The sequence below is a fragment of the Vanessa tameamea genome, chromosome 30 (assembly GCF_037043105.1).
Source record: "Vanessa tameamea isolate UH-Manoa-2023 chromosome 30, ilVanTame1 primary haplotype, whole genome shotgun sequence".
NCBI lineage: Eukaryota > Metazoa > Arthropoda > Insecta > Lepidoptera > Nymphalidae > Vanessa > Vanessa tameamea.
In genome coordinates this window covers 5,829,745-5,843,807 of record NC_087338.1, presented here as the reverse complement: position 1 = coordinate 5,843,807, position 14,063 = coordinate 5,829,745, and the positions used below count along the sequence as shown (strand labels likewise).

General features: G+C 36.0%; 1 protein-coding gene across 1 annotated transcript; it reads right to left on the bottom strand.

The window, feature by feature from the left end:
• Window positions 1–957: 957 nt before the first annotated feature.
• On the bottom strand, window positions 958–13,844 carry LOC135194479 (wee1-like protein kinase). Its single transcript, XM_064219970.1, has 11 exons — window positions 13,441–13,844; window positions 8,990–9,099; window positions 8,340–8,480; window positions 7,819–7,907; window positions 7,519–7,736; window positions 7,287–7,433; window positions 7,068–7,213; window positions 6,757–6,882; window positions 6,483–6,610; window positions 5,939–6,105; window positions 958–5,852 (listed from the first exon to the last, which is right to left on the bottom strand). Exons 1-11 carry the CDS (start codon window positions 13,686–13,688, stop codon window positions 5,678–5,680), a joined length of 1,695 nt encoding a protein of 564 aa, XP_064076040.1. The 5' UTR covers window positions 13,689–13,844; the 3' UTR covers window positions 958–5,677.
• Between the last annotated feature and the right edge of the window lie 219 nt (window positions 13,845–14,063).

Genomic DNA, 14,063 nt, shown 5'->3' with positions numbered 1-14,063 from the left:
CAGGCGAGGGTGAACTGAGGAGGTTTCGGGACGAAGTCTCATTCCCTCAGATACCACTCCTATTAAAGATTAATACCCGGTGTATAACCTCGACTTATTTTCAAAAACAAATCCATTTTAATCCTGAGCTGTGATCTTAACCACAAAATTACAATATTTCTGGCCAGAAATTTGATTCGTGACGTCTCTCACGCTGCGGAAGGCGCAGCCCTACCAAATCTAACGCTTGTACTTGGAAAGTCTTAGTGCGAGCGAGACAACTAAGAGTAACGACAACAAAAAAAATAAAATCTGATTATATTTGTTAAGTTAATTCTTAATAAAATGGCGATAATTTAAGGTGGACCTCCGTGAGTATTTTAGTAATGCACCTGCAAGCCCCCCGGTGTTGCAGATGTCCATGGGCGGTGGTAGTCACTTTCCATCAGGTGAGCCTCTTATCACATAAAAAAAGAGTATACATACCTAAACCAAAATTTTGAAAAATCGGAGCTATTGGTTAAACGGGTGTTCACGCCAAATTACTTTAAATGAATTTGAACCAAGGAGGCCGATTTTTTGATCTTAGAAATAATTTCCTATGAAGCTTTCCCGTCCTGTTACGAAACTTTTTTGAAACGCCTGCATAATTTTTTTCTTCCTTCATACACTCTCTACAAAAGGTCATTACTTTTGTACCTACCGTTGACAGAGTTCGCGATATTGAACGATTAAAAAATATGAAATTAAAGCATGTATAACTTTAAAATATATCTTTATAAGTTTGAAAACACTAAAATGATTCTTTATATATGATACACATATTTAGATTCAAAATAATAAGGATCATCTTTTCTATATGTCTGCTACAAATTGTCCGTTCCAACGGTATGTTGGAAGACTCGTCTGCTGCCAGAGTACCTCAAAATATAAACAAAGGCACTTACGGGATGACGACACAATAAAACGAGACGCTAATTTAAACAAGCCCATTTATTTGTTCATTACAATGTTTAGCAAAAATACATTCACAGCTACCGTCACCTCCGCTTTGGTCAAATCGAACAACAACCAAATAACATCAACATTACAGCGCGTTACGCAATTTTACAAATTTAATATTTGGTATTTACGTTCATACCTCGAACAAGAATTTTTACAAAAAAACCGACATTTACGTATATAGAAATACAATAAATTATATACATTTGAAAATCGAAAGTAATTTTTATTTTATTTAACACCAAACCAGATTTGACCCAACACTCAGCCTTCACTCGATATTGATATTATTAATAGATTAAAAAAAAATAGTAATCATGAGATCCATCCGTAAATCTAAAGACAACCCACCAAGTAGGACAGCCATAAATATTTTACGCTAAAATAATATAATCTTATCTTTATAAACAACCACTAATGCGATTCCCATGCCAGGAACTGTATTAAAAAAGTAGTTAAAGTTTAATCTGTGGAACAAAAAGCGCGGCAATCACTTTTCTGGGTTGATTTGTGCGTTGGAGTATTTAAATTGTATTTATATTAGGATTTGTTTAATTTCTAGTTGCCTACCAAGTCTGTTATACTATTGTTACATCGTGGAGCGACTTCCACAACCAGATAACTACAATTAATTTGACCATAGACACCACGATTGATGATTATTTCCTTGTGATTCAAGTTAGTATATAATTGTAATGCGAGATATAAAAAACTAAATTGTTTATTATTAATATATTATGTAATTCAATTAGCGAAAAATAGTAACTACCGAGTTTCTTGGCAGCTCTCAGCAGATCCTACGTGTTATTTGAGTCCGTACGGTACGGGTGGCCGTCCTCGCGTTCCCATACGGTGACCTCGCGACGTCGCAACCGAAGAGGACAGATCGAGTAATTTCGAACTATTTACATATTTATAGACCAATTTCTTTGTACAGACATTCATATTACGAATTATAATTTTATATATTGTGACGTATACAGAATGTAAACTAAACAAAGTTACGCCGTCGACGTTGCCTTTCGTCGAGCTATTTCACGAGACAGTTATTATATATAGTATTATTTTGTTTACATTTTGTATAAATAAGTCAGATATTAATTATATATTGATAGCACATTAGGATTCTAAATATAACGATCGCTATAAACGATAAGACCTGCGCCACACATGTGCGAAATTAATATATTATTATTCTACATTTTATTTACTACAGAGAGATTACATTTTACTTTCTACATTAATCAAAAGCAAATCATTTTACTGCTTATTTCGTTAATAATATAATCGTTTTGATAAATCAATTTCACCGAATATCTGGCGCCCGCCGATCGTTTGTACAATAACACAATAATCCACGAATTACATTTCTAAATATTAAAACATAAGCTAATTAATAATATTACATCAATTATAATTAAAAAAGGCACAGTACAAGGAAACATTAATAAAAGGACTTAAAAATGAATATCGATTACATCTTAGCTTTTACAGAACAGTGAACGTGTAAAGCGGCGTCCGACTCCCGCGCGTGAGAAGCGCTCGTTCATACGAGACGCTCAAATTACTGAAACCGATGTTATTTATGATTCAAAACAAAAACTCAAACTTTTCAACTTGTAATTTTAATAAATTTTAATCGTTTATATAAACACCCTGTTAATATTAATCGTATTAAATAAATTAACCTAATGGACAAGTTAACAGAGAATTCTCGAAGTACATTCCACATTTGCATCTTAACACTAATTAGTATCGGAGGAAGATTTAATTTAACACGTATTAAAGTTTTGATTATATTTTCTTCATTTTTACATCTATACAATTAATATAAATATACATTTATCGAGAGCGACACGGACGGACGGCGCTCGTTTGTCGAAGGCGACACGTCAGACGCAACCGAGAGCTGTCCCCACCACCGACTCTGCCCACTCGGGTAAATGAACAAAATGGCGTCGCCTCTGGTCACCTCTCGCTCGCACACTGCCGGTCGACTCGGGTGAGTGAAGAGGACGACAGAGAATCGCCTCTGACGCGAAAATAATTATTGCTGTTTATTTATTCCATATACAACTATATGGAATGAATAAATCAAATGTTTGTTGCGATAAAATATAGCTCGGGGTCATAAGGACTACGACTATTTAAAATATAAACACAAATCATAGATTCGACGAGTGTAACATTTGAGATACGACTGAATAGAGACGGAGGTTGAAGTAGCTCTACATGGCGCCCTCGCTAACCTGACCAAACCCGAGCACTACGAGTACGAACAGTCCGACCGCTGCCTACGACTAAGGTGGTATAAAGGGGGGGCGGCCGAGACGCGTCTCGACCGTCGTGTTCCACGAACTACACTTACCTAAAGCTTAATATTTAAGTTTATTTTTTCTTTCAAACAAATATCACATCGAGGGATTAATGGAAGAATTATTGTCGTGCTATTTAAACAGCTCCGTGTTCTGCTGGAAACATTTCGATTCGACGTTTTAACTGTATTCCCCATTCGATTACATTAAGAGATTATTTTATAATTTATTCACAAAACAAGAGCTGTTTAAACGTCACGAAACGGTTAACATTTATACAGTAAATTCGTTTTAATAGCAAATATAATCACAATGTTCTCGTTTAACATTCGAAGGCACTTTTAGTCATATTTAGTCTGTATGTATACGAGTATATTTGTACATTCGGCGAGTAGTTTATTTGCAGACACGGAGACTATCTATTCGTTATATACCAGCAAAACGTTTTTCTCGAGAATTTTAACGATTTTGACGGCCCATTCGTTTTACAATACTCATACATCATTACAATGATTGTATTTTGTTGGTGAATGTTGCTATCTCTCTCTCGAGTAGCGTTAACAAAACAAACCATTGCGAAAACAACAGAAAACGCAATAACAAGAAATTGATTATAATTATACGAGTTTCTATGTCTAACTACAAAGTCGTTGCCAAGCCTTTAGAAAACTTTTAATTTATATTTAGTTCGTTATAAACAATAAAACTAATAGAACTGTATACATCTTTATGATTCAAATTGACGGTAATATTTTTCAGCTCTAACTGTACCTTAAGCTACTAAGGTAATTAATGTAATTTAATTACTAGTAAAAGTAAAGTAGTTAAAATTTAGTTTTAATAAACATTTTCGACTTTACGATCTCTAGCAAGAGTCTAAAATCGGTGTGTTGTCTATATTTGCTACGAGTTATTATCTGATGAGATTTTATTATAGCAATATTAATATTATGCAAAACAAGGGCCACTAGTACACACGTGATTATCGTTTCGTATCGTTTCTACGTAACAATGATCATTTCAACATTCAGCCATACGGCAGATTAAGTCATCATTATTGACATTTTAAATTCACAAACATTGTATTTATTAGATTTTATTATTGTTTTATTTGTATCCGTTCTTTTAATTTTGCCAAAATAATTATTTATAATAGTCAAATTCCGATACATCATATAAAAGTATTCCACAAGTATCAAAGGTCGTGAGACCGCGCGTTAGTTGAAAACGTCTGACAGGTCATTATTTGTTAATGAATCCAGCAACGAAATATTCCATAATTTCGCTGACTGGTCTCCAATGTCAAATCATTATGTTTATTTTAATTATCAAAACACAATTGACAAAATTCGTGTCTACGTTGAAACGGGATTATTTAAAATCGAATTACAAGTCTCGCTAGTAGGCAGGCATATGGCCACTCGGTGGCGAGTGGTCACCATAATCCATAGAAACTGTCGCCGGAAAGAAGATTTAACCATTCCTTACATCAAAGCAACTAAATGAAATTTAAACTTGTAGGTGTTTAATATTGAAAATGTATTCCAGGTGACGGATTAGCGTAGCGAGACTGCTCTACCCCAGTCGCGGAACAGGAAGAATTTCGTTCGTTGGCCTATCTGTCCTATGTAACTGTCTCTGTCACTCGCGTATTGCCATCGCATTCACACAGGTGCAACGAACGCCGTCTTCAGAATTTCAGACCTTATGCCCTAAACAATAAAGTACGTGACTTTTTAGTAAGCTTCTCATTTAAATTTCTATCAAACTATACACGTGTAGGAAGGTTTATTGTATTTCTATAGTGTTAGTATAAAATCGACACGTTTACACAGACACTGAATACGTACCTTACATACGGCTTCTCTTTACTTATTCGCAATATTTTCTAATAATATTTAAACACACGTCGGGTCGCAATAACGTCAATATCCGAAATTTTCCTTGTTCCGTGACTGTACTGAGTCCCCCACAGCACTACAGGCTACTAAAAATGGCTAGAGAGTTAACGTCCGCGCGTCGGACACTTCAGGGCCGTTTCATAACAAATATATTCGTTTCTTATTGTACTTAGACGTTGCTTTAGATTATTAATCTTACAATGTTTTGTTAATTCGACAATAATATATTTAAAACAAAATGACGTTTTAATTTATGACTACTACATAAATATTTATATTGATATGATACTTTTTACTTATACTAATATTCCGCACGGTTCAGTTAGAGCTTTGCGTTCCCGGAGCGTTCGTGTTCGACCGCACCGACGACTAAATCAGAGTCAACTGGCGACACCGACCGTTGCCACTGAGTATAAAACTTCTCTGACATACGTTACGTGTGTCAAATGTTAATTTATGCGACAACAGAACATCCGTATACTACACTCTCTTCCTCCTGTCCGTCCGTCGCTCTATCCGGAGCGGCGACGACACCGACTGTATGATTTCGACGATGTTGGAGTCGATACGCGGCTTCTGCAGGCGCTTCGCCGATCGCGTGCGGAACTTGGCCGACTCCTGGTTCACGAGGTTCGGCGTCAGGGATTTGATGCACCTGCAAGGAGAGCCGCGTCCGATTAGCCGTCCGGCGAGTCTCCGTCGGCCGTCGGCCGTGCGGCGTCGAGGGGGGGGGGGGCGTACCTGGCGGCCTCCTGCAGCTTGCGCGCCAGCAGCTCGTTCTTGAGCTTGGCGGCGGCCAGCTCGCGCCGCAGCTGCGCCTTGCTCTTGTTGCCGGCGGGGTGCAGCAGCGGGTGGCGGCGCAGGCGGGCGGCGGACGGCCGCTGGTTCGGGTCCGGGTCCACCATTTTCTGCGACACGTACACGACACGACATCAGTATCAGCGTGGAGGAACTCGCTTTCGTAGGGCAGGTTACGTGACGTTTCGACTAACGAATCGATTATCGACGCTAGTCGATATGGAGTAAAAATCGATATCCATTTTTTTCGATTAAAAAGATCTTGTTTGAATAAAAAAATCCGTCATTTTGTTGACGGTTTGTATGTGTTGTTATTTTCCGCCCAAGTGTCAGATTATCGTCGGATCAGATCGAAAGAATAGTCAACCAGTGTTTACACACGCAGACCACTAGTACAATAATTCCCGATAATATATCGGGTCTTTGAGACTACCGCCGGACTCCATATTCGTTTAGAGGTCCATATAAAAATAGAAACTATTCTCACCTTTAACAGCTGATTGAACTCCCTCGAGAGGTTCGGTAGGACCGGTAGCTTTCCATCCCTGATGTCGTGCCACTCCTGACCGTTCTTGGGCAAGGCTCCCCCTCCACCGGCCTCGTATAGAGTGAGACCTAGACGACAAAATAATATAACGTGAACAATATTACTACAAACTTTCTTTTTGTTAAAGTGCACTTCTTTCAACCAGTCTTTTAATTTAAATAAATAGCAACAATAATCGAACACAAGCAACGTATTTCTATACAAAGTAACTCACCGAAAGCAAATATATCAGCCTTGGTCAAATGCGTGAAGTCCTCCTGGAGCACCTCCTTCGGAAGGTACCTGCAGTCGCCTTCCTCCACCGACGGTGACGACACGCAGGTCACATGACCCAAGTCACCTATGGCAGCAGCGCGGTTGAGTCGCGGATACGGGACAGGCACAGGGACTCCAATAATGTTATATCAATCATTTCAGCATGCTTTGTTATTACGAATTATATATTTTTTATTATTGTATGAAATCGATTATTGTGAAATATGACATTAAAAGGTACATGTGCAAAGTGAACGTGTCGCGCCTCACCGATCTTGTACTTGTGGTGCGGCAGGTCGGGCTCGTCGTCGTCGTAGCCGTCGTCGGAGTCCGGCGCCGCGCCGCCCTCGCCGCGCACGATGAAGATGTTCCCCGGCTTCAGGTCCATGTGCACCAGCTGCTGCGAGTGGATGTACCTGCACACAGCACAGTACAGTCTTCCCGATGCTGCTACTTCTATTTATACTTGTTTCTCCAGCGGGTACTCACGCGAGGCCGTCCGCGACGTGCGCCAGCAACAGCAGCAGCTCGCTCTCCGGCAGCGGCCCCGCCTCCATCAGCTGCTGCAGCGAGCCGCCGTCGCAGTACTCGCTCTGGATGATCATGTGGTCGTCCTCCGCCCACGCCGAGTAGTACCTGCGCGAGTATGCAACATGAGCACCGACAAGACAGGCGACGGCGAGCGAGGCAGCGGGGCGGCAGGGGCAGGAGGGGCACTGACCGCACGAGGTGCGGGTGGCGGCCGAGCGCGGCGTGCGCGTACACCTCGGTGAGCGCGGCGCGCTCGGCGGCCGAGCCGGCCACGGGCCGCAGCGAGCGCTTGAGCGCGTACACGCAGCCGTCCAGCTTGTTGACGCAGCGCGCCACGCGCCCGAAGGCGCCGCGCCCCGCCACGCCCAGCTCCACGAACTCCACGTTGTAGCGCGAGATGTTGGACTCCTGCGGCGGGACGGAGGCTGCGGTTACACGGGTCGGTTACTCCACACTCCCTCCATAGCTTTTAATCGAGAGATCGACTCACTCTGAGCCGCTTCGCCGGCTGCTCGGGCGTCGCGTCTCCCCACGTGGGCGTCTTCGACAGGGCTCTCTTCTTCTTATTTAGTGCTTGGCCTGAAACGAATTATCGCATCAAATGTATAACCTAACGTAGCCGTCACATCGATAAGCAAACGAATTCTATAGTGCACCTATTTAGATGATGATATGATTGCCTACATTTTATATATAACAAACAAGTCCAAGGTCATAGTATACAAGTGTCCACTTCTTGGACCTTCTTGCCACACAATAACCAACAGTATCCAGACACCCACAGTAGCTTAACATTTATACTCTATACATAGATTATGTTACTATGTACGTTAGATATAACTACACGGGTGACTCCTGGTTCAGATTAAACAGTAATAAGTTTACTAATTACAAATGTCTAGATTCATTAACAGAATGGCAGTGAGTCGAGTCTATGACTACATCCATACAGTAACAGCAATAATATTGAGAGATGTATGAGATTAGACCAAGACTGCGTCTAGGTGTTACCGTCAGGTGTGAAAGGGTTGATGTTTGCAAGTGGTCGCCTCGCAGGCCTCGTGTCGTCGAGCTCGTCCGGCGGCAGGCTGCCGAGCGCGCTGTCCTCGTCCGACGGTGGGTGAAGGTGGTGACTCGAGCCAGACGGCATGCCTGGTGGATATAAAAACAATAATCAGATGTTTCCGTAGACAATGAATACTATAGTATATTATTATTATATTCTAGTGGTCAAGTCAAATAGGACCAAAATTTAAAACAAATCAATCAACTAAAGATTGCGTTCAAGTTAAGAGAAGCAATGAGTTTTCAGGGAAAGCTTTGTTTGTGTTTGAAATTCCTCACAAGCTCGGTGGAGTAAGAGATCACACATACTCTATTCAAACTATAAGATGAGAAATGCCAAATAAACAATAATTGACAACAAATTGAAGCGATGTCATTGGTCGAGAGAATAAAGATATATTAATCATAATGTCTTAGTAGCACAATATAGCTGAGTTATTAGCAAATCGCATCAAATACGTTAATCTAAGGTTTGTTTATCTTTATTCCTACTTCGATTGGAATGGGCTATATAATGAGCTGAGAGCACCTTGCCCAGCAGTGGGACAATTAAAGGCTGGGAACATTTAACATAGTGAATAAAACGTAATTCTTACCAGTAGGTGCGTTGACTTTTGGCGGGAAGAGTCTTGATCTGGGCGGGTGATGGGAGGGCGTTGAACATTTCTCTAGAAGCGTTTTCGGCGTGTGAGGACTATCGAATAATCTAGAAATAAAAAACAAAACATGCTACTTATACACCAGTTTCGATTTTGAATTATTATTCTTTATAAATATATGCCAAATGCTTATATGATAATTTAAACTATTGATACTCCGTTTATGTTAGTCTTAGACATCAAGACATGACATTTTATCATTTAGATTATTTATTATTATAACTCAGAATTTGTTTTTTCTTTAGTAGTTATTGCTCTAAATACTTCAACCAAGTGAGCTCGTACATCAATATATTTTATCAGAAATAAATATTGTATTTAATGAAGTCTAGCGTCAATGTAGTTCGGGTAAGAAAGGTGCGCACGGGAGAACGGATATGTTAAACTGTAAAAAACGAATACTAGACGGCACACAAAATAAGTTTCGTTTTACAAATAATAAAACTAATGATATTATTTAATGTTTTCAAAAGATCTCGCTCAAGAATCGCAATATAGCCTTTGTTCAACTTCCCCTAACCTCCCCTCACGCACACTTGCATATAGTCTATAAAAACACTTGTAACCAAAGATTAAACACACAAGTTCACTTCATCTTGAACACCTGAAGTTACAAGTGTGTTAAAAGTGATCCCTATTACAATGCAGTAAGGCACTTTTTTTTTTAAAGAGTCAAATTTCGTAAACTTAAATGCCATTCATTTTTAGAACACCTGACAATATTGCAATAAAGAGGTAATTTATTTTAAAATGAACTCTAAAGTTTAGCACCTAAAGTTCAAATTTACATATTCAGCTATTTCGAGAATATTACGTAATAAAAATCGTTTCCAAATTTGAATATCACTCTTAATGTTAATAAAATTTAAATATTATGCCTATAGAGTTTCGAGATTGGAATTGGTATTTTAAAAATAAGATAAATAGAGTTAAAAGTTGAACAACAATAATAACAATTAAAAACGGTTAAATTTCAATTTTTTTCGAAATTCCGATATATTTTTAAAAACAGAATGATTGTTTTTTTTCATCTAGAGTTAATACAAAGATTATATGCACGCAATAAACGACGTTATCCCTTTATAATAGAGGCGTAAAAGAAAATGCCACAATTTTTTTATTTAAAGGTGTTTTCAAGTTCAACATTGGCGTATTTTTTTTTCTGCGTAGGTGTTTTTTTGCGGCAGATGTCAGCTGTTGAATCATATGCTCGTGTTATTGTGCGTATAACTGTTGTTTAACTGATTTCAACCGACATTTTAAGCCGAATCTGTAGCTAGAGAATTTACGTATATTTACCGAACCGAAACAAATATTTCGTGTTTAATCTTTTCATAATATATATAAAGCAATATGATTTTTAAAGATACATTTAATTGATTAAAAAGCTGTTAGTGAAATACCTTTCTCATGAGGTTTTAAACAATTGCTGTCAGAATTCCCACCAAAATGTACTTCATCAAATTATCCTATTACTGAAACATTTTTGTCGAATTAATAGAGATCATAGGACCAATTGAATCATGTAGATAATTGAACTGATTGATTTCAATTGGTTTATCTGTACAGCTTTCATATACAATTCTGTTCATATGGTATATAATATGATCTAGTCTAGTGCTATATATTCATGATGAATCTTATAATGCCAATAATTATCTATGCCAGTATTAAACCTGTTACACTGAACTGCATACAACAGTTTAGTTGTATCAATGCGGTAGTTTCTTTTGGTTGATTTAAACAATGAAATGATGAAAATTGAATTGAACCTATATTATTGGTCAAGATCTTATATAATCTATGATATTCATTATGGTGGTTTGAATATTGTTTAAGTTGTTTTGGGAATTTTTGAAGTATAATCAAGTATATGAAGTATAATCAATAATCAAGAACTGTTTGTAGAGCATATTATAGCTGTCCATTAATAAAATGCATGAAGTATTCAAATCTAAGGTTTGTTTATCTTAATTCCTTCTTTAATTGGATCAGATATTCCACGTGTATTACGAAGTACTTTCAAGTAGCCTCAAAGATGCACTCATGAATAATTTAAAGTTTAATTTCACCACAAGTTCTGAATACCAAGAAATATCAGCAACAAACTTAGCTAGTAAGTTTAGTTTCTCTTTTACATAAATAACATGCAATTAAATTTTTATCATGTATGAAAATAAAAGAATACTCAAAGCTAATTATCATCTACATAATCTTGTACAGTATAACATACCTTGTTTATTAGAGATATTTATATGAAATTTAAATGTATATATTAGTGAAATGGTGACTGTTATAAAATAAAAATATATATTATTAAATGAGGGATCAGTTTTTTATATATTTAAAATGGTTAGTTATGTTTTTTATCGTAATTTCTACATTTAATAAAACAATTCTTTCAATAATAACACTGTAGATTTCTGTACGTTAGGAATTGGTTTTAAAAATTTACACTTTAAACTTTCCTGTAACATAAACATGTATGATATGAAAATAATACTACATGTTTGTTTTAAATTCAGTATCTGTAAAAATAAAGACTAAAGAACTAAGAGATTGAAGAAATGTAGACAAAACTTTAATCGAATGACTCAATTCATTATTTGGATTACTGAGGAAACAGCAAATTAGTTCAGACTTCTACTGAACATACAGTTATATGTTATATATCCACTAAAAACATATACAGGGTTATTGGTAATTCGACATATTCCCGTTAGGAGGTGATAGATACATATGCATGATGAAAAAGTGAACCATTTTTGAGTTATCCCTTTTTTTTAGATTTTTACAAAATAAGTCAAAAATGCAACTTCAAAAATTTATTTAAAAAAAATATCAATTAAAATCAACTTTTTTCTTCTGATTTATAAAAACGATTAAACACTGGATATTTTTCAATATTTAAATAATAATTATCAGTCCAAATTTAAAAATGCGAGACGGAAAACGATATTATTTCAATATTTTTTTCCATCAATAAAACAAAAAAAATCATTATAAAACTTGTTCTGCAGATTATTTTAAAACCATAATCATTTACTTAAAGGTCGCTCTTTAAAATTCCTACAAAATTGATTTAAAATAATAACCAATGTAAAAACACTTACTTATTTACTTAACTTACTTACTTGATACAAATTTAAAATAAAATTTAGATACATAAACAGTACAGTAGCTAAGTTACAATTAAGATATTTGGGGGTTAAAATTATCACAAATAGTCACCCCTATCACCTCCTAACGGGAATATGTCGAATTACCAATAAACCTGTATATAAAAAGTGTTAACTTTTGTTTGATTATTTATATTAAGTTAATTTTAATTTATATTCTTGATCCTAAGATGGTCTGATCTCCATTTCTGAAATGTTTATACATCTTGAAACTAATTTGGTAATACTATGCCCTCTTTTTCTTACCCCATTTATAAAGGACAGTCTTTTAGTGATTTATAAGCTTACTAGCTTAACAAATACAAAGTACAAGTATTATTGATAATCAAAACAATTACATTATAATTGTACAATGAAATGGCTACAATATATATTTAAAGTAATGCAACTTTATATAAGTATATGATTCTTGACAAAGATTTTGTAGATATTTTTTTAAGAAAAGTATCTTTGTGCATTTATCAATAGAATAACACAACACTAAATTGAACTTGTCTAAACACACGCACATACATAACTTTCTTTTCTTCGACCCAAATAGTTCAAAAACTTGTCAAACCAGTTAACAATAGAATTATTCATGTTAACGCATGTATAAACAGGAAATCAGATCGCAATTTTGAATCTAGATGTATATTTCGTAACTATCTGTATGATAACATTTCTTATTAATCAAGATAAAACTAGTTTAATGTCAAATTTAAGTTTTTATTAATTTAGTAAATTATAAGTTTAGTTACTTCGTATATTACAATTATATTAATTGTTATGATAGATATCTGTGGCTTTATTAACATGTTTCTTCTTAACTGTGAACCTTCTAGAAAGATCCAAATCAGGTTTTAACTTAGAAATTTCATAAAACTTACGAGATATTTTTTCACAAGTTTTAAGTAGTATATTATTTTAATATAGTATTTCAAATTAAATATATGATACGAAAAATGAATAAAAATAAATTTTATAGTAATTAGACACCAACTTGTTTCAATATCTCGCAAAACATATTTTACCATAAAATGTTGTTTTTAGAGGTCATTACATAAATAGTCTAGAAACAGTTTGTTATATAAACAAAAACTACGTGAATATTAAACAGATAACTATAAATACGTTTATTTAAGTCAGCTTTCTTTTCCTTTACACAATGCTATCGTTATGGAACGTGGGGTTTTCGCCCTGATTAGCTAATGAGAGAAATGTACTTACTTCAGAGCCTTGACCCTTTTGTACGGTGGACTGAGGGATGCAGGAGCTGATGTAGGGTCCCTCATACCCTCATCATCGTCCATACTACTAAAATCCAACTTTCGAGGCACAATTGAAGCCGGTATTGGGCTCAAATTATCAGAAAATATATTAAAAGAGTCTGACATATCACAAGATGTTTCCACTGACAATTCAGATGAATTATGTTTATTGTTGAAGCCGTTCTTCATTCTGTACCACTCACTCATCTTTATATACACATTTAACACACTTTTTAATAGTTTAATCACAAATTAATCGAAATATTACGATTAGCAAACAACATGTACTTTCTCAAAAACCAACGATATGGCGGATGACGCATAGCACCTGTTCAATAGGCCGACCAATCACAGCCCAAGATTTGACCGGTGAGATGAATTCTCGCTTCGTATTGGCTCGGGTTATTTTTTTTAAATAACGAAGTAGCTTTGGTGCTTTTAATTGAAGTCAAATGGATGCGTTCGCATTTAACGTAAATTTTGTCAATTAAAAACTGAATATTTTCTATTTGAATAATATTCAAATTATTATGATTTAAATAAATATAAATGGTACCTATTAAACATTTGTGTATGCTTTTG

Excerpts from the sequence above, each read along its gene's own strand:
- LOC135194479 (XM_064219970.1), bottom strand. The coding sequence starts at position 13,688 with ATGAGTGAGTGGTACAGAATGAAGAACGGCTTCAACAATAAACATAAT. Across the intron at positions 7,908-8,339 it reads CAACCCTTTCACACCTGACG|GCCAAGCACTAAATAAGAAG; the intron begins GTAACACCTAGA and ends AATTCGTTTCAG. Across the intron at positions 7,737-7,818 it reads AGCCGGCGAAGCGGCTCAGA|GAGTCCAACATCTCGCGCTA; the intron begins GTGAGTCGATCT and ends GTCCCGCCGCAG.